The 20,664-nt window shown below is 60.6% G+C and overlaps 1 protein-coding gene across 1 annotated transcript in view; it reads right to left on the reverse strand.

Annotated features, from left to right (window-relative positions):
* Positions 1-1,460: 1,460 nt before the first annotated feature.
* Positions 1,461-20,664, reverse strand: part of NIBAN2 (niban apoptosis regulator 2) — a 51,680-nt gene continuing 32,476 nt past the window's right edge. Inside the window, exons 3-14 of the mRNA XM_034664564.1 lie at positions 16,112-16,240; positions 14,409-14,514; positions 12,978-13,145; positions 7,936-8,051; positions 7,275-7,379; positions 7,028-7,190; positions 5,915-6,102; positions 4,984-5,139; positions 4,349-4,465; positions 4,090-4,197; positions 3,901-4,012; positions 1,461-3,481 (exon numbers count right to left, since the gene is read on the reverse strand). Coding sequence (XP_034520455.1) covers positions 2,898-3,481; positions 3,901-4,012; positions 4,090-4,197; positions 4,349-4,465; positions 4,984-5,139; positions 5,915-6,102; positions 7,028-7,190; positions 7,275-7,379; positions 7,936-8,051; positions 12,978-13,145; positions 14,409-14,514; positions 16,112-16,240 — 2,052 coding nt within the window. The 3' untranslated portion in view covers positions 1,461-2,897. The remainder of the gene's footprint in view (positions 3,482-3,900; positions 4,013-4,089; positions 4,198-4,348; positions 4,466-4,983; positions 5,140-5,914; positions 6,103-7,027; positions 7,191-7,274; positions 7,380-7,935; positions 8,052-12,977; positions 13,146-14,408; positions 14,515-16,111; positions 16,241-20,664) is intronic.

Raw genomic sequence — 20,664 nt, forward strand, 5'->3', positions numbered from 1 at the left:
GTTTGCACTGTGCACTCCCTTACTGCTATCCCGGAGAAGAGCCGAGCGCCCAGGGCCTGTGAGCTGGGACATGGCAGTGCTGGCACTGGAGCCTGGAAGCGTCTGGACTCCTAAACCCATGCCGTGTGCGGGGTGTTCACGGCACAGTCGAAAGGAGCCAGGCCCCCTTGCGCTTGCTTAGAGCTGCACATCTGTCATGTGCAGGCAGATGGTTTTGAACCAAGGGCAGCTTGTTTTGGGCTAGAGGTGGGTCTTTGGGGCATCTGGGCTCTGCCTCCAGCTAACTGTGACCCTGGCCAGCCTTCTAGACTCCTTTCCCCATGCATTCAGTAAGAGACCTGATGGGGCCCTGGTGCAGGCCGGTGGCCACCAGGGGGCACTGAGTGCTCACCCCAGGTGCAATGCTGGATGCAGGGGCCTGGCCCTAGAGTGGCAGAGCCCCGTCTCCCCTGCGCCTGTTTCCCTGATTGGGACCCTCAGTCCTGTGGGATGGGATGGGACAAAGGCCCCTTTCAAGTCCTGCTTTCCAGGCAAGAGCTGGGGCCTTTTGCCACAGTCTCAGCCCCCACCCCTGTCTCCCCGGGAGCTCTGATGGCTCCCTCCCTCTGCCCCAAACCTGGGCTCAGCTCAGCCAAGGGAGACTGAGACCTGGGCAGGCAGGGCCACACAGGGCACAGCATTTTGCGAATTGCCCGGGCTCCTCGCTAGGCCCAGGGAGAAGGACTTTGATGACCACCCACCCCCACTATTATAGATGGAGCCTGAGGCTGAGTGTAATGACTTGCCAAGAACCACAGCAAGACTGGAGTTGACAGTCTGGTCTCCAGCCCCAAGGCCCCTGCGGTTCCTCACCTCGGCCCTTGTTGCCCAGCCCTCAGCGTCTGGCCACCATGGACAGGCTGGCACCAGGGACGCCAACGTCCCCCGAGGTGACTGGCTGCCATCCCACCCAGTAGGCCTGTTTTCACCCTTGGATGGGGCAACCATCGTGTGTGTGTGGTGTGTGTGTGTGTTGGGGGTGTGTGTGCCCTGTAACCTCAGCCAGGGAGCCATGCCTTCTTGGGCCTGTTTACGCAGTGGCGAGATGGTGCGGGTGCCCGCCCCCTGCAGTGCTCAGCGAATGCTGAGTGAGCAGGAGTCTCCAGAATGTGCACACCGCCGCTGCGATCCAGCCAGAGCCCAGGGGCCTATCCCCGCTGTGGATGCCCTGGTGCTACTTGGCCTTAAAGCCACTGCCAGCCTTCGTGGCCTCCCCATCGCCAGAGGCCGCCTGATCCAGCTGAGAAAGCCGAGCTGCCGTCAGGCCAGTCCCTGTGCCCCTTGCACCCCACTCCGGGTCAGTGTCTTCCTCCAGCCAGGTGCAGAGGGGGTCAGATGATGAGCCCAGAAAGTCAGGGTGCACTGGTGTTCCTAGACCAGCTCTGGCCCAGGTCTCCCCCTGCCGGCACCAGACAGGTCAATGGCTTTAAATCATTTATTGATTAGTAAAGCTTAAACAGTTCGCATAATATTTTCAGTACAATATCTGGGAAGGATGACCGAGAAAACCCCAAGAGAAGGCACTAGAGGAGATGTGAGCACAACGTGGTGGTAGAAGGTTAGTGAGGCGTTTGAGATGAGGGCTGGGGGGACTGGGGTCCCTGAGCACCAGCCACCGCCACACGTCCTGTGGGTCTGAAGCCCCTGCCCAAGGAAGTGGATCAAGGGGACGGAGGGGGCAGGGCTGCAGAGGGGGCTGGGGCAGCCAGGGGATCCCAGGCCCTGGGGGAGGCGTTCCCTCGCTCGACCTTCATCCCCATCTGAGGGAATTTTTCAGGGTGAGATCAAGCCACACCCTGACCCCACATCCTCAGAGGGGCCACCAGTGGTGCCTTGGGGAGCCGTACCCAGCTCCCCTGGTGGACACTGCATACCCTGGGGCTGGCCCTCAGAAACTACACCCCCCAAAACCCACCTCTGAGCAGCCTGCCACCCCTCCGTGCCAGCCCCGAGCGTGTCGCTGCAGGAGGGGCAGGGGGAACAGAGGGACTCCCGGAGGCTGGGTGCTAACAGGCAGGAGCCAGACTCGGCTGGGGTGGGGGGTGGGGGATCCAAAAGCCTGCTCCAGCTTCCAGCAGCCTTCCCTCAGCCACCTCAGCCTGCTCTGAAGACACTCCCAGCACTACCTTCCTGCAGCTCACCTTTTCCCTCCCTTGGAACACTTCCTCTCCACACACCAGCACATTCTGGGCCCTTCTCATTCCGGTCCCGGTCCCTCACCCCTCCTCCTCCTCCATGAGGCATCCCCCCCAACCCAGCATCCCCAGCCTGGCTACAGCCTGAAGTCTGTGCACCTCCCCTCACCCAGAACAGGGCAAGCAAGGCCAGTGTCCACTCCAAAACTGGCCTCTGGAGGCCCAGCCAGGATTGAGGACAGTGGTCTGGACCCAGAGCTGGGCCTCAATGCCCCATGTTCCTGGTTCCAATGAGCCCCCCCGCCCCAACCAGTGAGAAGGGAGAGAATCAGTGGCCAAGTAACACAGCGAACAAGTCTACATCCGTCTGAGAAAGAGGGTAAGACCCGTGAGGGAAACCGGCCCCAGAAAGCAGAAGGGAGGACCCAGGGAACCGGCGGCCGCCGGGTACTCCTCAGCCCCCTTGGCTGAGCCCAGCTCCCAGCACAAGCAGGAAGCCCGAGATCAGCCCACAGAAGAGAAAACAGGGAACAAAGTGTGACCCAACCCAATAAAGTGACTCAGGTGGGCCACCCCTGCCCAGCCCCGAAGTGCCACAACAGCCCTCCCCGTCCTCCACCCCGAGGCCTAGATCCAGGGCTCCCCGCCTGTAGCCAAGCCTGCCAGTGTCTCAGAGGGGGTGGCCCATGCGCCATGTCCAGCAAAAGCCCAGGGGGGACCAGCCTAGAACTCCGTCTGCACCCCTGCGCTGTCCTCGGTAGTGGTGTGGAGCGGGGGGCGGCCACCGGGGCTGGATACCTGCTCCCCGGTCTCCTGGTCACTAGGCTTGGGAGGCTCAAGGTCCGCAGCCTTTCCAGGAGGAAGGTGCCGGAGGGGTGAGGCGGGCGGTGAGGAGGCCTCAGAGGCTGCCGGGGGCTGGGGGCTCTCCTGGGAGGGGGCCCCGTTGAGCAGAGGGCCGGCCGGCGGGGGGCTCTCGGCCCGCAGATCCCGGGCCAGCAGGCCACGGAGCTCGGTGACACTGTCCGGGGACGCAGGTGGTAGTGGCTCAGAGCCGGCCTCGAACGGCAGCCCTGTCTCCTCGTCCTGGACCACGGACACCACCTGCTTGGCACGCCGTCGCTTTTCCGAATGGGTGGCTGCTTCTGGGATGCCGGGGCTGCCGCTGTCCCCTCCACTGCCGCCGTACTCCTCCCCCCAGTCGAAGGGCGCGCCCTCGGCCAGCAGGTGCAAGTTGGGGTCGCTGTTGTGCATGACCATGCTGTCCCGGTAGAGGTTGTGCTTCCTCTGCACCGCCGCCTCCTTCACGGCTGTGGAGCCAAAGCGCGGGGTCAGGACGGCCAGCACAGGGGCTGTGGCCGCCACCCCACCCTCCACGGTGCCCAGCAGGACCCCCTCATCGCCCCTGGCCTCAGGACTGGTGATTGATTAGCCCAGGCCTCACTGCTGGGAACCAGCAGCCCAAGCTGGCCACCACTGTGTCCTCCTGTCCCTCATCTGACCGCGTCTATAAGGCCAGCACCCTGAGCGGACACTCAGGACAGCACAGAGAAGTGATGCTACCCATCCAGGGCCACACAGCATGCCCAAAACAACCCCCAGGCCTAAGCCTCGTGGTTTTCTTTGCAGCTTAGCCGATGAGACCAGGACGACCCCTTAGCAGCCCTATTACCATCCCCCCACACGGTGAGGATCCCCCCACCCAGCCCCGCAGCTGACCCTCCCGTACCCTGCAGGATGTCCTTCATGACCGTCTGTAGTACCACCTCCTCGTACGTGTTCTCCACCAGGATGAACCTGGCAAAGTCCTCGAAGATCAACTCCTGGAACCGGGGCAGCTCCTGCAGGGGCAGAGGAGGTGGAGTCAGGCTGGGGAGAGGGGCTGCCGCAGCGGGCGGGAGGTGGGGGGCACACGCACCGACTTGCACGTGGGCGCCAGCTTCTTGAGCAGGAACGGAATGGTGATCTGCAGGAGCGCCTCCCGGAAGAACCGCTTCCGCACAGAGCTGCTGTCGTAGTCGTATTTCTGCCGGGAGAGAGGGGTCAGGGGGCTGGAAGCCCGCGGGTCTGGCCCGAGCCTCGGGATCCTCGCCCGTGCAAGGGGGTCTGTGGTGCCTCCCTCAGGGGCAGCAAACCCGGTACCAACCCCGGGACGGGGCTCGGGCCAGGCCGCTCACCTTCAGCACCCGCTCCAGGATCCGCTGGATGGACTTGCACAGCTCCTCCTTGGTGGGCCCCTTCCCCAGCTCCTGGTGCAGGAGGGTCTCAAAGGTGTACACGGCATTGTCCATTTGCTGCAGGGCACAGCACAGGCACGTGAAGGCCCTGGAGTGACCAAGCCCCTTCCTGCGCGCCTCAGAGGGGCTCCTCAGCCCAAGCCCCCAGGTCAGCCCATGCCCCCAGGTCTGCTAGGGAGGCACAGGGGCAGCCTGCGTGGGCACTTACAGGTTCACCCCCATCTTTACCGAGTGTCTACTGGGTGCTAGCACAGTGCTGGGCACTGGCCAGTCCCTGCCTCAAGGAAACAGAAGTCCTGGGCCCTGCAGGGAGGGGCTTGGGGAGCAAGAAGGGCTTCCTGGAGGAAGGGGTCTCTAGGGCGAAACCTGAAAGGGGAGTCCGGATTAACAGGTGAACAGAGGGACAGGTGTTCCAGCAGATGGGAGCACCCGAGAGGCCAGAGCAGGCCTGAGCACTCCAGGGGCTGAGCGCGGCTGCCGCGGGGCCCACGAGGAGGCAGGGCCAGGGTGGAAGGCCATGGAGGGAAGGGCCTCGCCCCAGGAGACTGAGGAAGGTGGGAGGTGCCGGGGCCCACCTCTCGCATGTGGATCTGGGCTCGCTGCTTGAACACGGAGGTGCTGGACACGTCGAAACGCTGCTGCAGCCCGTCGAGCCGCAGCGGCTCCATCTTCTCGTAGCAGCTCTGCATCTTGAGGGGGTGGTATGCCAGCTGGGACAGCTTCTCCATGTACTGTGGGGAAGCGGGGACCTGAGCCGGGGCCCCCGGAGTCGCAGGCCCTGCAGACCCCCGGCTCGCCCGGGCCCGGAGGACAAGGATGTGAAGGCTGGAGCACAGTCCACCAGCTCGGGGCCAGGGGAGAGGTTCTCATCCCTTCCAGGGCACTGTGTGGCCTTGGGCAAGTGGCTCCCCCTCTCTGAGCCTCCGATTCCTCAGCCTCACAATGAGGCGACAGTTTCTCATGATCTCTAAGGTCTTTTCTGGTTCTCAATTCTGTGATTAGTACTGTCTGTGGACTCCTCAGTTTGGGGTGTGGAAGAGGAGGGCAAAGAGTACGGGATCCGTTCGATCTGCACCTGACAACCACGTGGGGCTTCAGGCCCAAAACGGGGTCTGTGGAAGGCTGTGCACCCTGAGAACTGGGTAACTGAGAAGTGACACAGACGCGCCGTCTCCATGGGTGAGGGACCTGAAAGGGCACCTAAGTATTTCTACTTCCTGTCAGAGGCTTGCCTCTCCTTCCCTCCCCCCCTTCCCTCCCTCCCTCCCTCCTCTCCCTCCTCTGTTAGTCCTTTGAGACTTTAGTAACCCGCCTGGTGGAGGGGGGTCAGTGACTCCCCTTTCCTCCGACTGCTGCCCCCCAATGCCTCACGCCCTCAGCCCCTTGGTCTCCAGCAGACCCTCTGGTGACAGGTTATGCCTGGAGTGGCAGTGAGGGCCTGGCGGGGGCAGAGCGGACCCAGGCCCAGCACGTGCTCCATCCCCGGGGCCAGGGGCCTGTCCTCACCTCACCCAGCTTGTCGGCACCACCCTCGTTGATGACGTTCAGGTTCATGTCTGTCACCTCTTTGAAGAAGACGTCCCGCACCTCGGTGAAGCCCTGGCTGGTGGGCACCATCAGGGCCTCCAGGATGGACGGGATATAGGGCTGGACGTGGTTCCGCACGCACACCTCTGCCTTGGGGAGGATGAAGGCTGCGCCCCGAGGGAGCCGGGTGAGCGGGTGGGACCCAGAGCCCAGGGGTCGCTACCCTATCAGCTTTTAAAGAAAACCCCTCGTGACACCAGCAAACTGAATGATTCATAGATCCACGCATCAGAGAACAGAGGCTTCAGGGATTGGCTCCTGGTATTTCTACAAGTCTGAGGGCAAGGAACTAAGAAAGCGGCTAGTCCAAAGGTATCAGCGTTGTTCTGCTTTGCTCGAGTGGAAACACATCTCTAGGGGTCGTGTTGCTTTAACAAAACAACACACACTGGTAGACTCCGTGAGCCTCTGGGTTTTGCACACGCTGAGCCGGCCGCTGCTCTGTGCGGCCACGCACGAGGCTGCGTGTCCCTGGGCACAAGCAGCCCAGGACACTCAGACCGAGGCCACTCCGCCCGGGGGTGCTGTGAGGTCCCTCCCTCTCCTCTGCCCAGCTACTGCTGTTTGTTGCACCAGATAATTGTCAGCTCCCCGTGTTCCACGCAGCTCACGATGAGCACGCGGGAGAGAAGGGGCGCCAGCCAACGGACACACACAAAAACTGCAGGCTGCCAGTGTGAGAGGGTCCGGTGTGCGGGGCGGCCAGGGGGCCGGGAACGGAAGGGAACGTACGCTGACCCTGAAAAGTGCATCACCCCAGCTAAACTGATGCCTATGAACCCGCACTCAAGTCCGTGACCAACCAAAGCTGAACAACACGCTTGAACATCCCCGACAAAATGGACATCTTCAAGGTCTGCATTTGCAGAAATATACACAAAACAACTGCCAGAGGTTGCAAGAACAACGGCACGTGTTTGCTTTCATTTTGTAAAATGACCAATGAATCGAGTCACTGGCGTGAAAAGTACACGGGTCCATGGCACAGACGGGAGGTCCGCCCCGGCCCCCGAAACACGGCAGGTGGCCTACCTCGGATCTTGCTGGCCAGGTGCTCCTTGGAGGTGATGATCTGGTCCATGTCCGTGCGGATGGTCGCCTCCATGGCTGGCCGGGCCAGCTGCAGCTTGGACAGCACCGCCTCAAAGCACGCCTTGGCCTGCTCGTACACCATGCGGTACACGGCGTCGGAGATCTGTGGGCAGCGCCGTGGCATCAGAGCCAGAGCGAGGGTGCCAGGCGGGTACAGCACCCCCGCCTCCGGGCCACACGCACCCACCTGGATCCACTGCCGCTGTCGCTCCTGCGGCTTCCCTTTCAGCCGTGGGGCAAGCTCCGCCTTCAGCTCGGGGCCCAGCTCCTCCATCACCAGGTTGCTCAGGATCTAGGACCAGGAGGCACAAGCCGGGGCAGGGGTTAGAGCACGCCCAGCTGTCAGGTTCCTCTCCGCATTCTACTCAAGCCCCAACTCCTCTGGGCTTGGCCTTGGCTCCATGTCTCCAATGCCCTCTCTCCCGAGCATCATCCCCCACGTCCCAGCTTCTCTGCTTGGGGGACCTGCAGGATCCTCAGAATCAGGGGGTCCCACCTCAGGGCCTTTGCACCGGCTGCCTCCCTGTCTGCAACACCACACCCCCCGACTCCCCTCACTGGCACACAGAAGTACGTGCGTTTATTTGTCAAACGTCTGTTTCTCCTGCTAGATAGAGAGCAAGGGCCAAGGCCGCATCCCTCTTATTCACAGAAGCACCCCAGCACCTGGGTCAGGATAGGTGTTCAGTACATGACTGAATCAAGTAAGTATCTCCACCTGTCCAAAATGATCTTATTGTCTCCTTGCAAGCCAGGAGTGCCCGGAGCCCACAGTCTCTGTGCCTGGCCCCACCCTCTGGACCTTGGGGTGACATCCACAGTCTCCTCACCGGCCCCCTCGGCCTCACCTGCACCTCATTCCCACACAGCATCTCCCAGGTGCCGTACAGCTCCTTCGACTGGCGGTACATGCGGATGGCGTCCGTGAACGCAGGGCCCTCTACCTTGGAGTCCTCAGGGATCCCTGCTCCAGAGAGAGGGAGTGGGAGAGGAGGTCGGTGGGATAGCCCGATGGCCCTCACCAAGACCAACTGACTGCCCGAGCGCCCCCTCCCGAGTGTGCAGACACATGCACACCCCCGCCTGCAGCCCCACGGCCTTGAGAGAGATGGTGGTGGTCGTGTTTGCGGTGACAGTGACAGCGGTAATAACCCTCTGCAGACAGCATCAAGGCACTCTCCTTCATGTGCTCCTTAATCTTCTTAAATCTTCCCAACTGCCCCAAGACTGTCCTCAAGCCCACTTTACAGATCAACAGGCAGGCTGCAAGGTCAGGCCACCAGCTGGGGGTCCCAGGGCAGTGCGTGGCAGAGCCGGGACCCGGGGTCACCCCACCCTGCCAGGAGAGGCGGCCGGCACAGCAGAGAGGGTGCCAGAGGAACCCCGAGGTCCTCATGCCAGTCCTGCTCCCTCCCCTACTGTCCACCTCGGGGCCTGCAAGCTTTCCCCGCAAACGGCCAGCCAGTACACATTTTCAGCTCTGCAGACCAGATGATCTCTGTGGCAACCACGCTGCTCTGCCACCGCGGCATCAAAGCAGCCAGACACCGTGGAAACCAACGAGCCGGTAAAGCTGGATTTGCAAAAATAGGCAACGGGCCAAATTCTGGGCTGTGCACTGGAGCTTGCCAAGCCTTGCTCCAGATCACGGAACCCTAAGGGCCTCAGTTTCTTCTTCTGAACAGTGGGAACAGGGACCCAGGCTGGCCTCCTACAGCCACGGTGAGGCTCCAGCCGTGAGGACGGGCTGGGAACTGGTCACGCAGGGGTCCCAGAGCAGAACCCAGCACCATGCTGTGTCGCCCTTTACTACACCTGGCAGTGACAGGGTGTCGTTCCAGTCTGAGGACGACACACCAGTCCTACACTCGTGCTGTTGGCAGTGCTGGCAGCAGCCCGCGTGAGCCTGCCCTCCTCCCCCGTGCCAGCAAGGTGGGTCAGGGAACAAGACACAGCCCCCTGAACAGCTGCCAGGGAAGGCGAGCATCAGGAAGTTGCAAAATCGACTTGGGGAAGAATATAGTTCAGCACGCGGAGCCAGGCAGTGGGGCGGCCACCCTGGCCACGTGCCCCCGACCGCTGCGTCCCCGGAGCCGAGGAAGGGGAAACAGCAGTCTGGGCCTCCCAAACCCCAGCTCCCATGGCAGTGACTACAGGCTGAGTCACCCCCGCAGAGAAAAAGCCCCTCCGGGCGTGGGGAGGACCCCCTCACATCCAGCTGACCACAGAGTCCGCGCCGGAAGGGGGTCAGCGGTGGGAAATGGGCCCAGAGCCATCCCTGCAGTGGCAGCTCCCTGGGCCAGGCTGGGGGCAGGAGGGGTCTCCCCACTGTGTTTCAGGGGTACCCCAGCTGGGCTGCTGTGCAGAGCCCGAGGTGAGTGCTGCCCACTGGGCCAGAGGAGGGAGGAGGAGCACGGTCTCCCAGAGACCAGGTTTTGCCTAGAACATGCGGGCTGTGCGCTGCATGCAACTGCTCTCACCTGAGGGCATTGCCATTCTACAGACAACAAGCCGGGGTGCTGGCAAGGCAAGGCTGCTTTCCAGGTGGCAGGGAGGTGAGATGCTGGGCAGGGGCAGCGGGAAGGAGGCTGCAATGTCCCGGGCCCTGGCTCCCGCCAGACGTGCGGCCTCAGACCCTCCGGACAGCTCCACTCCACATGCTGGGCCGCGGGGTCTCATACAACGAGGGCCCCCCTCCTGAGCTCTTCCCCTGAGCTTGGCTGTGAGGGGCTGCGTGGTGTCCCCCCAAATCCTTATGCTAAGGACCTAACCCCTAGTACTTCAGAAGGTGACTGTATTTGGAAATAGGGCCTTTAAAGAAGTAATTTAGGTAAAATAAGGTCATGGGGGGGTCCATCCAGTATGACTGGTGTCCTTATCTGTAGAGGGAATTTTGGTATAAAACATGCCACACACCATGCGGGGGGGGGGGGGGGGCGAAAAAAAAAAAAAAAAAAAAAAAAAAAAAAAAAAAAAAAAAAAGCGNTCAGAAGAAAACTAACCTACTGACACCTTGATCTTGGACTTCCAGCCTCCACAACTGCGTAAGCCACACAGTCTGGCGCTTTGTTATGGCGGCCCAAGCAGACCAAGACACTAGGCCGGGGCTAAGACCTCCCACACATTCCCTCATCTCATCCTCACACGGCCCCATGAGGGATGGCTGTTCTCAGTCCCACTTTTCCTGATGGAGGAGGCAGGCTCAGAGACGCCAAGTTACTGGACCGAGGACACACAGCTAGGGAATGGCAGCAGGAGGGCTCCAACACAGGACCAGCGGACTCCAGCCAGACCTGGAGACTTCCTGCCTGTGGGGTCATCAGGGTCAGACTGAGAAAGGAAACTGCATTCCTCAGTCCCAAGCAGCAGGCTAAGGGGGATGGCAGTCAGACAGGAAGAGGCCTTGACCTCTGCAGCCCAGGCCCACCCTGCGGGCTCAGCTCAGTGCCCCAGCTGCCTCTTGCCACCCCCAGCTGCTCCAGGAATGCAGGATGTAAGGAGGGCCTTGGGACGAGTTGGCGTCCCCCCAACTTGGCCTCCTTCCCCGCAAAAAAAAAAAAAAAAAAAAAAAAAAAAAAAAAAAAAAAAAAAAAAAAAAAAAAAAAAAAAAAAAAAAAAAAAANAGCTGCTCCAGGAATGCAGGATGTAAGGAGGGCCTTGGGACGAGTTGGCGTCCCCCCAACTTGGCCTCCTTCCCCGCCCCCCCCCACTTCCTGGCAGCCCCCGGAGTGAGCAATTCCAGGCTCCACAAATTCCAGGCCCGGCCTCCAAGCTAGAGGAAGCAGAGAACTTTCCCACAGTTCTCAGGGTAGAAGGAAGGCTCCTCTAAAACCAGCCGCAGGCTGCCCCTTCTTTCCCTGCCCCCTCCTGCCCACAGCACCCGCACCCACCCACAGGGATCCCCCCAGCCTCCCAGGTGAGCTCCCAGCTGTGCCAGGCACAGGGCCAAGAGCTCTCCCCAAACCAGCTCAATTAGCCCTCCCGGCAATCCCACCGAGCTCAAGCTTGTCATCCTCGCATTGTGCACGTGGGGAGCCCCCCCCAACCCGGGGTGGCCCTGCCAGGTCAGCCATTAGCCCTGGAAACCTGGAGAGGGCAGGGCTGGGCCAGGGCTGGGGCAGGGAGGGAGGAAGAAGGGAGGAGCTGGGCAGGTGCCCAGGCCAGGCAGCCAGAGCCCAGATGGCCTCCGCCCAGCCCTGCCCCACAGCCCCAGGGGATCTGGGAACAGGAGGCCTTTTGTGGGTGGCAGGGCCTGGCCCAGGTGACAGGGGTTGGCCCGACTGAAGGCCTGGTTCCTCCCACCTGAGATTCCAGACCGGACTCTAGCACAGAAAGGAAGGGCGGGGTGAGCCGAGTCCCCACGGCAGCCGGGCCTCCAGGCGTGGGTGCCCACGCTGTCCACCCACCACTACGAGAGGCACGCCGGGCGGGGAGGGTGGGGGTGGTGGCCTCCTGCCCGCCCCAGGACCGGTCACCAGGAAGCAAGTTCAGGTTTCAGCACAGGCTGCTCCTTCCCCGAGGGCACAAAGATACTCAGTACCTGTCTATTGTCCCCATTTTTTTATCAAACTCCTTAGGGCCCTTCAGGGCCCTTTGGTCGGGACCCCAGTGCCCCCCAGCGCATTGGGTCACCCTCCCCCACTGCAGGGCTCCGTGCACCTCCTCCTCTAAACCGTCCCCGCCTCCAGGCTGCCCTCCACGCTCCAGGCTAGAACGCTGCTCCCCCCACTCGAGGACCATTCATCTTTCAGGTCTCAGCAGAACCATCAGCTCCAGCTGGCCCGCCCTCTGCACACAAGGGTCAGGTCAGTACCCCCCAGCACATGCACACCCTCCAGGCTCCTGGGGTGGCTCCCACCCAGCACTGGGCACAGCCACCCCCCCTGCTTAACATCTGCCTCCCCCACGGGGCTGCCAGCAGCACAGGGGCAGGACCCAGGGCGGGCTCCCTCCTGCAGCCTCTGCGCCCAGACACTAAAAATGTCCACTGAATGAATGAGTGAGCAGAAAGAGACCTCAAAACTTTACAGAAGGGGGGGCGCCTGGGTGGCACAGCGGTTAAGCGTCTGCCTTCGGCTCAGGGCGTGATCCCGGCGTTATGGGATCGAGCCCCACATCAGGCTCCTCCGCTATGAGCCTGCTTCTTCCTCTCCCACTCCCCCTGCTTGTGTTCCCTCTCTCGCTGGCTGTCTCTATCTCTGTCAAATAAATAAATAAAATCTTTAAAAAAAAAAAAAACTTTACAGAAGGGAACACTGAGGCCCTGAGAAAGGACATGAACTCCCAGGCTACCCTATAGGTCAGGGGTAAGGCAACAAATGATGCAACAAAAGAAGTCCTGGGGCGCCTGGCTGGCTCAATCAGTGGGGGTGTGCAACTCTTGACCTGGGGGTTGTGGGTTCGAAACCCACACTGGGGGTAGATACTGCTTAGAAATAAAATCTTTTAAGAGAAATGAAACAAATGAATAAATTAGTCTTTACACCAAGCATCGAGCGGACTCTCACTGTGAATCCTTACAAACACCCTAAGACTCGGGAGGGACTATTATCCCATTTTATAAAGGCTCCAGAGATAAGCTGGTCCTGAAGTCATGTTGCTAGGAAGGAGCAGAATCAGGACTGTGGTCTGTGCTCCTGGGTCCAAGGGCTCAACAACCACACCCGCTCTGAGAACAATTTCCCAAATTTTCTCTGAGCAGGACAGAACTGTCTTCAAGGAAGAAGGATAAAAGGCACCATCGCAATGTAATCCTACAACCCCCCCCCGCCCCCCACCAGAAAAGACAGCTCGAAGGGCAGGGTGGCCGCACCGCACTCAGCCACTAGGTGTCGCCACTCGGCGCGTGACCCAGGCGCCCCGCCCACCCGCCGCCCCAAGCGCCCCTCACCATTGTTGCAGTGCCGGATGCAGTCCTGCAGGACCGCCTGCCACTTGTCCTGTTCGGCCTCCGTCATCATGCAGAAGTAGTAGTGCCGGGCGGAAGGGTGCCAGAGGATGAGCGGGAACTGCGTGGGGCACTTGAGGATGGGGGCGGTGCCCGACTTCGACGTGGTCCCTGCGGAGACAGCGCCGGCTGAGCCGCTGCCCTCTGCAGTTTCCGTCTGCCCGGGGCCGGCAGGCGGCGCGTCCCTGGGCCCAGCTGCCAGGGCCGGCTGAGGCCCAGAGAGGGCTCGCCTGTTCCGGGCTGACCGGCAAGTCAGGGGGGAGGCAGCATGCCTCTCTGTCACTGCATCCGCCGCAGCCCAGCTAACGGGACCTCAGAATCCCGTGGCATCTGTTTGGACCCATTTCTCAGGGCGGGCACTGCATCTCGGGAAAGGCTCTGAACTCCATGCCTAAAGCACTAGCAACGCGGTTGGAGTCCTCAGGCTCAGAGGCTGAGCATTATTACCTTCTTGGGTGTCCCTTCAAATTTCAGCTGTGGAGGCCAAAGTGTGGCTTCCATGTCCAAGGGGGAGGGAGGGCTCCCCCTCCCTCCCAGAAAATAAATAAAAGATTTTTCTCTATTTTGTCCCCATGGATATTTGAGATCCAGTGAGATAAGCAGTCCTGGGCTGGGACCTCACCACTGTTCATAACACAGTGACCGTTCTTCTTCGAGCCCTGGCTCTGCATCCCTGTGTGGGGCGTGGGCGCACACAGCACCTCGCACGGTCTACACAATACCCCAAGGTCAGTCCTCCCAGTGCCAAGTTGCCGGAGAAGACACAACAAAAACAAAGCCAGAGTGGGGGCTGGAATCCAGGAATGCTGGGCTGAGCCCTCAACCACACGGGGCGCTCTACCCCCAAGCCCCATCTGGGAGCACAGGCTGCCCCCCAGATCGGCCTCCCCCCCACCCCTGGTTTCCCTGGGATCATCCGGTAGGCAGATGTGCTCCTGTAAGGCTTCTAGGAGCCTCCGACAGGGTGGGGTGGACGGGACACCTAGAACAACTCCTCGCAAACGCAGTACTGACTCCACCGTGTACAAAGCAGGGTGACCGGGGGTCTCACAGGGCCTCAGGGACACGGGAAGGGCAGACAGTGGGACCCCCACGGCAGAGCTGCGACTGTAAGGCTCAGGAAGTGGGCACGCAGGTGGGAGCCAACGCCTGTGCCGTCCTAGTTCACTGGGTGGCCTCAGGCAACCCCCCCCCACCGGCCTCCCCTCTGGGGGCACGTGCGGTCCCTCGAGGCCTGGACGCTCTCTCTGCAAACGTGGAGGCTGGAGCTCTGGGATCAGGGCAGCCCTCTCCCCCAGCCACCTCCTCCTGGGTCTAAGCAGGGCATCTCAGCCTGGGACCAGGCAGCGGGGGCGGGGGGGGGGAGTCCTTTACCTGGTAAGGAGTTGCCAACCAGCTCCAGGTACTGATCCAAGGAGGTGAGGATTTTGTAGCCTGCACTGTTGATGACAGCCCGGGGTGGGACCTGCCGCTCGTAGGCCTGAGGAAGGGACAAGAGGGATGGTCCCAGGGGGTTACAGCGAGGCCAAGCCTAAGCCCCATCTCCAACTCTGGCTCCAGGGCCCTCTCAGTGTGGCCTGCCTGAGGCAGGGAGGAGGAGAGGAAGGGAGAGGGGAGGAGGGAGAGAGGGAGGAGGAGAAAGAGCCCACCTACTGTGGGGATTAGAAACCACCTGGCATAGTGACCTGGGTCCCAGCTCTGGGCTGGTCCCACCGTCTCTGTGCTGCGGACATTAAGCTCCTTCACCTCCTATGCTTTAGCGTCCTCACCTATTAAACCAAGACGACGACAGCTCCTACCCCACGGGGCTGCGTGCAGACCGCGTGAGACGATCCACATAACATGATCAGCTCAGGGCCTCAGCCAGACGCAATAAGCATTACCAGCACTAACGCCCCTACCAGCAGCAGCCAGCACTGGCTGTGTGTTTATGACACACCAGGCACGGTGCTAAGGGCACCGCATTGCTTCCTTCCACAAAATCCTCACACTTCGAGAGGTGAGTACCATCGTCAGCCGCACGGTCCGTGCGCAGCCAACCCAGGACATGAACCTGGTCTGTGCGCCTCCTGGGTCCAGAGTCTTTGACCACTACCCTGACCTGTCCAGCAAATTCGTGGGTTGTGAGCTCCACACAAGTCCCCTCTGGAGGAGAATCAGGTCTGGACACTGCTTTCTTCTACCCCAGCGGATAAAAAGCGGCTCTAACTAGTAGCTCATACAGCAGGGCCGCTGTGCTGCCGCTGGCCACTAGGTGTCACTACCCAAAACATTTCTTCACAATGGCTCAGGACCTCCAGGGCACTGATTTGCAAAGTGCGGTCCTAGGTCATCGACACCATCAGCATCACCTGAGAATTTGTTAGAAATGCAAATTATCGCCCTGCTCGGACCCAGATCAAACCGGGCAGGCCCAGCAACCTATGTCACACACCCTCCAGGTGGTTCTGAAGCCAGCTACCGGTTCCAGAACCCCTGCCAGAGGCCATCAGGCTATGTTTCTTTAACCCCGATTGTCCTTGAACAGAGAGCACTGAGGCCTATCCTTCGCTACTGTGGAAAAATGTCTGGTGGAAGAAATTGGGTCTGTGGCTCAACCAGGGGGCGCTTCCCCCAGGGCCCAGGGCAAAGATAAGGAACAATGGCCGGGACACTCACCAGGCAGCAGGGGGCTGCCAGTAGCCGCAGAGGAATTAGGAAGGAAAAAGATGGGATCGCTACCCTGGGGTAAAGGGGGGGGGGAGGAGGGGGAAGGGAATGGCCAGACTCCTGTGTCAGCCAGTTGGTCGTGACCGTTGAAGAGCAAGGATGGGACTTGGGAGAGCTGCAGGAAGCCCAGCCAGGAAGGAGGCTGGGGGCTGGGGGGGGGCGATGGGGAGAAGCTCTAGCCCTGGAACTGGAGGGACTGGACAATCTGAGGTGGGTAGGGGCCAGCGGCGAGTTGCTTACAGGGGGAGGCAAAGGGAAAGGGGACCCCCAGAGCTGGGCTGTTTAGAGGGAAGCCAGCTGAACAAGCAGGTTGGGGGTGGGGGCTGCAGAGAAGGAGCAGAGCAGGGGTGAGATGGGGGGGTGCTCACCACTTTGTTCTCGTAGAGCACCAGCCCATAGTTGTGAGGCACGAGACTGAAGCGGTTCCTCCACTTCTTGTTGTCCTCCTGGTACTGGAAGAGGTTCCCAGAGAAGATGATGCGCTCATCCAATGGCACCTGTGGGTGGGGTGAGAGTGAGGCCCGACTCCCCCACAGCCCAGTCAGGCAATGGGGTCCCCCAAGAAGGGGGAGCTGCTGAGCACATCCCCCATCCCGAGCTCCCCGAGTCCTCCCCTGAGGCAGGACTGCAGCTCAGCCACGCGGAGGAGAGGGAGGCTCAGGCAAAGGGGCTTTCCCAAGGTCCAGCCAGAGCCACAGCGATGCCAGGACTGGAACCCAGGCCAGGCACCAGCATTCGGGGCCCAGCCAGGACCAAGGTCTCCCACCTGTCCTGGCCCTAGACAGGCACGGCTACCTTGGGGCAGGTCTCTGGAGCCCACGGCAGGCTGCTTCCCTGACCACCCACCACCCCAGCAGCTGCACCGGCCGGACGGGAAATGCCCACGGGCCAGGACAGTGAAGGCCCTGGTGCCCGGGAATGTCTCTTTCCTGCTCTCCGCCTCAGTTTCCCCTCAGGGTAACAAAAACTTGGCCAAGGGGGCTCCAGGGAGCCTCCCCAGCTCTGACAACTAATAAGATGAACTCCATGCATTTGGGTGGGGTTGGAGGGGACCTCAGTTGGAAGGTTCAGCGTTGGACCAGCATCCTGACAGACCGATGACAATGTGGGCAGCAGAAACGCCCAGACCTTCCTTGCAAAGTCCTACCTTTGACTGAACCTCTGACTCAGTGTGACTTCGGGCCTGTAACATCCCCTGTCTGAGCCTCAGTGTCCTCACTTATACCATGAGGTCATGGACAGCAGTGACTTTGGCCAGGTATCTTAAGGATTGTGTAAGATGCCACGTGCAAGCATCACGTGCACCTGACAGGCAGTCTGCTCGGCTCACGACATGCCAAGCAACCATGGCTGCTGCTGGGACTCCCCAGGCTGTGTCAGTCTCCCGGCTCCACAGGCTGACTTCTTTGCGGGGCGGGGGGGGATGGGATGCCTGAGAGAGTGTTTCCTGAGCGAATCCACACTGGGAAGTTTCAGGAAGGGAGATAGAGGCCACAGGGGGCAGGCTTACTCCGGGATGAATGGAGTTTCAATAGCTTCTATCTGTTCTGCAATAAGTATGGAGCCTTCTGTAGAAATAAACATGCATCCTATGTAACACTGGGAGAAAGTACTATTATTAACAGCGCCTAACCCTTCCCAGCATCCCTGCTTGGATCTGCCTCGGCACTGGAGTCAGGTGTGAGCCTTGGTCCAAGCTGCCCACCCCCAGGGCCCTGTATCTTCACAGGGGCCCCTTCTCCCCTGCAACCTTCCCACTACTCTTCAAGGGGAAATGCCGAAACACTCTTGGAAAATGAGGGCCCATTGTACTCAAACAATAGGACCCCGCGACTGCTTCCTACTCAGGGATAAAAATATTTACAGGAAAAGAAAATGGTCCCCCCCCACCCCACCTCGCACACAAGTAGGCTTTGCCTGAGTCACAAAGCTATGCTCAGTGGGCTATATTTAGACAGGGGCCTCTCAAAGCCAGCTCTCAAATCCCCATCTTTTCTAGAAAGAAAGAGCAGACAGCTCTCCTGACACCCTGGTAAGACCCTCCCCTCACCCCTCCCTTCTCCCCCCCCCTTTGGTCCTCCTCCCAGCTCAGGGCAGGAGCCCCGCCTCAGGGGCAGCGGGAGGCCCAGGCAGGCCTTCCCAGCAACCACCGCCCCCCCAAGCCGGAGTCCACCCCCAGATCCTGGGGCAGCCCGTAATGGGCGGTTGCTTGCGGGTTTGGGTTTTAAGACTTTCAAATGGCAGAGTCATGTTTCCCTTGGAAGGCCTGCAGGAAACGAAACGGAACCTGCCAGCCCAGGCAAATTATTCTGGACTCTGCAAAGCTCTCCAACGCTGGGCTGGGAACCTTCGGTGGGTGGCGAATGGTTAGAGCACAGACCCTGGTTCTGACGGCCCGGATTCCAGCCCCAGCCCCAGCCCCACCCCCCACACCACAGGAGCCTAGACAAGCCGTTGCCTCTCTGAGCCTCAGGGTCCACACCGCAGGTGTGGACACAAGTATAACCCCTCAGAACGATGTTCGCGCCCACACAGCACAGCTGCTATTTTTTTTTTTTTTAAGATTTTTTATTTATTTATTTGACAGAGATAGAGACAGCCAGCGAGAGAGGGAACACAGGCAGGGGGAGTGGGAGAGGAAGAAGCAGGCTCATAGCGGAGGAGCCTGACGTGGGGCTCGATCCCACAACGCGGGGATCATGCCCTGAGCCAAAGGCAGACGCTAAACCGCTGTGCCACTCAGGCACCCCACAGCTGCTATTTTTAACACAATTTCTGGGGTTTTTACTATTACTATTGCTACTGTATTATTTCTAATAAAAACAACTGATATTATGACAATTAAAATTGTTATTTCTATTATGATATTATCCTGATTTATCACAATGGCCAGTTTCCTGAGTGGCAAGATGGGACCAAAATTCCCTGCTTTTTCAGGGACTGGGGGTGGTTTCCTTTTACTCCTCTTACTGATGGGACGGTCATTGCGGCTTTCCTACAATGGGTACTAAAGGCATTGCTACAGATGTCCCTCCTGCAGAGTGACTCTCGTGCCTCATGCCGTCAGACACACCACTCTGTCTTGGGTCACTGGGACCCAGGCTGCCTGTGACACCGCACGAGTGGGCACGTGCCAGACACCCTTCCAGGCCACACTTCCGGGCACCACCTCGGCCCTCTGTTGTCACTGGGTGGGGAGCAGGCCACAACGCCAAGGGACCAGCCACAAAGGGTCATGTGACACTTGGAGGCTCAGCCGCGCAGCCCTGGCCTGCCCTCCACCCCGAGCAGCAATCTGGAACCTGGCTCGCGTCCTGCCTCCACCATCCTGGCCAAGCCACTGAAAGACCCCTACTGTACACACTGCTCCCTCGGTCTGATGTTCTCCCCACCTGGCAGGTCCTCAGCAGAGATGGCCCCTCTTCCAAGAAGCCCTGGTGGGTCACCCAGAGGAGGCCAGACACCCTGCCCCGGACTGACTTCACTCTGTGATCTCCTTCGTGGGACCCAGCTTATCGTGTGACAGTTTACTGCTGTCTCCCGAGTTTCTGTGGGACCAGCGTGGCCCCCGCACCTGCCCTGGCTCAGTGTGTGGCCCTGACTGCAGGCCCACCTGTCTTGTTTCAGGTGATGCCTCCAGCTGTCCTTTCCGCTGAGAAGTTACCAAAGGGTAACACGTCCCAAAAACCAGCTCCAGCCCCTTTGGTGTCATGGTAAGCAGACACATTTTCCACCACCTGGGTTTGGGGGAGGGTGGAGGCAAGAAGGAGACAGCCCCAACTCTCCCAAGTCTGGGGCCTTCCGAGGCTCTTCGCTCTGCTCTGCCACCTCAGCGGCCCCATACTGGTCCCTTTCCGCATGATCTGAATCCCATCCGGCCCTGGACATCCCCACGCCCTCCCCAGGCTGCTCTCACTCCTCTGGCCCATGATGGCTGTTCTGGGTGTCAGTCCACACACAGAGAAACGGAGGCTCGAGAAGGTGAGGCCACGGGCTGGAGGTCACCTGGCAAGTCGGGATTTGCACCCCTTAGTAACCCCACCTCCTCCGCTCATTCTCTCACGCAGTCATCTCCACAGCTCTCCGCAGGAGGCACCCACCTGTCAGGTCAGGAGACCGAGCCCGGAGGGTTGACTCAACTGCCCAAGTTAGCAGCTAGCAAGCAGCTCTGGGCCGGGTCCCCCGAGTTCTCTCCCCCCAGAGCACAGCGTTCTAGCCTCCATCCTTCTCCTACAGTCCTGTCCCAACCTCCCCGCCCCAAGCCCAGGAACAGGCTGACGCGGGCAGATGGGAGGAAGCCAACAGGACTGGGTGGGGAGGTGTGGCAAGGTGGGCAAGAACAGCTTTGGAGCCCACCAACCACGGAATTCAGCCACGAAGGACCTGAGCGGCGGCACTGGGGTGGCCTGGCTGACCTGGTTTGGAGCCCACTCCCAGAGGGATCAGCTCAGCCAGTCCAATTCCCCAGGGGGAAGCTGGCGGGCACTCTGCCCCGCGGCCACCAGCCAGGAGCAAGTAGCCTCTGGGCTGCTGCTGGGCCACTGTGGGGCCAGGCCACCTGCAGAAGAGGTGGGGCTGGCACCCTTCCTCCCTGCCACCCCTGGGCTGTCCGGGGTGGGTAGAGGTGAAGGTCACTGAATGGGAATGCCCTGGATTTCCCTGGGCTGACTCAGGGCCCCTGTCCCACCCCCAGAGCAGCAAGGACTAGCTTCTCACCCCACAGGCTCAGGCCTGGGGCTGCTGGCTTCCAGCAAGGCATTCATGGCCCAGCCTGTGTTCCAACTGTCCCTCACCTCCTCTCCGCCCGTCCCGCCCCCGGCCCCACTCGGAGGCCAGTCACCACCGGGCCCCTTCCCAGGAGGCCTTGCGTGCCTCCTTCAGTCCATACTGACCCGTGGCCCGGAGTCACACAGCTTCCAGT

The sequence above is a fragment of the Ailuropoda melanoleuca genome, chromosome 7, assembly GCF_002007445.2.
Source record: "Ailuropoda melanoleuca isolate Jingjing chromosome 7, ASM200744v2, whole genome shotgun sequence".
Classification (NCBI taxonomy): Eukaryota; Metazoa; Chordata; class Mammalia; order Carnivora; family Ursidae; genus Ailuropoda; species Ailuropoda melanoleuca.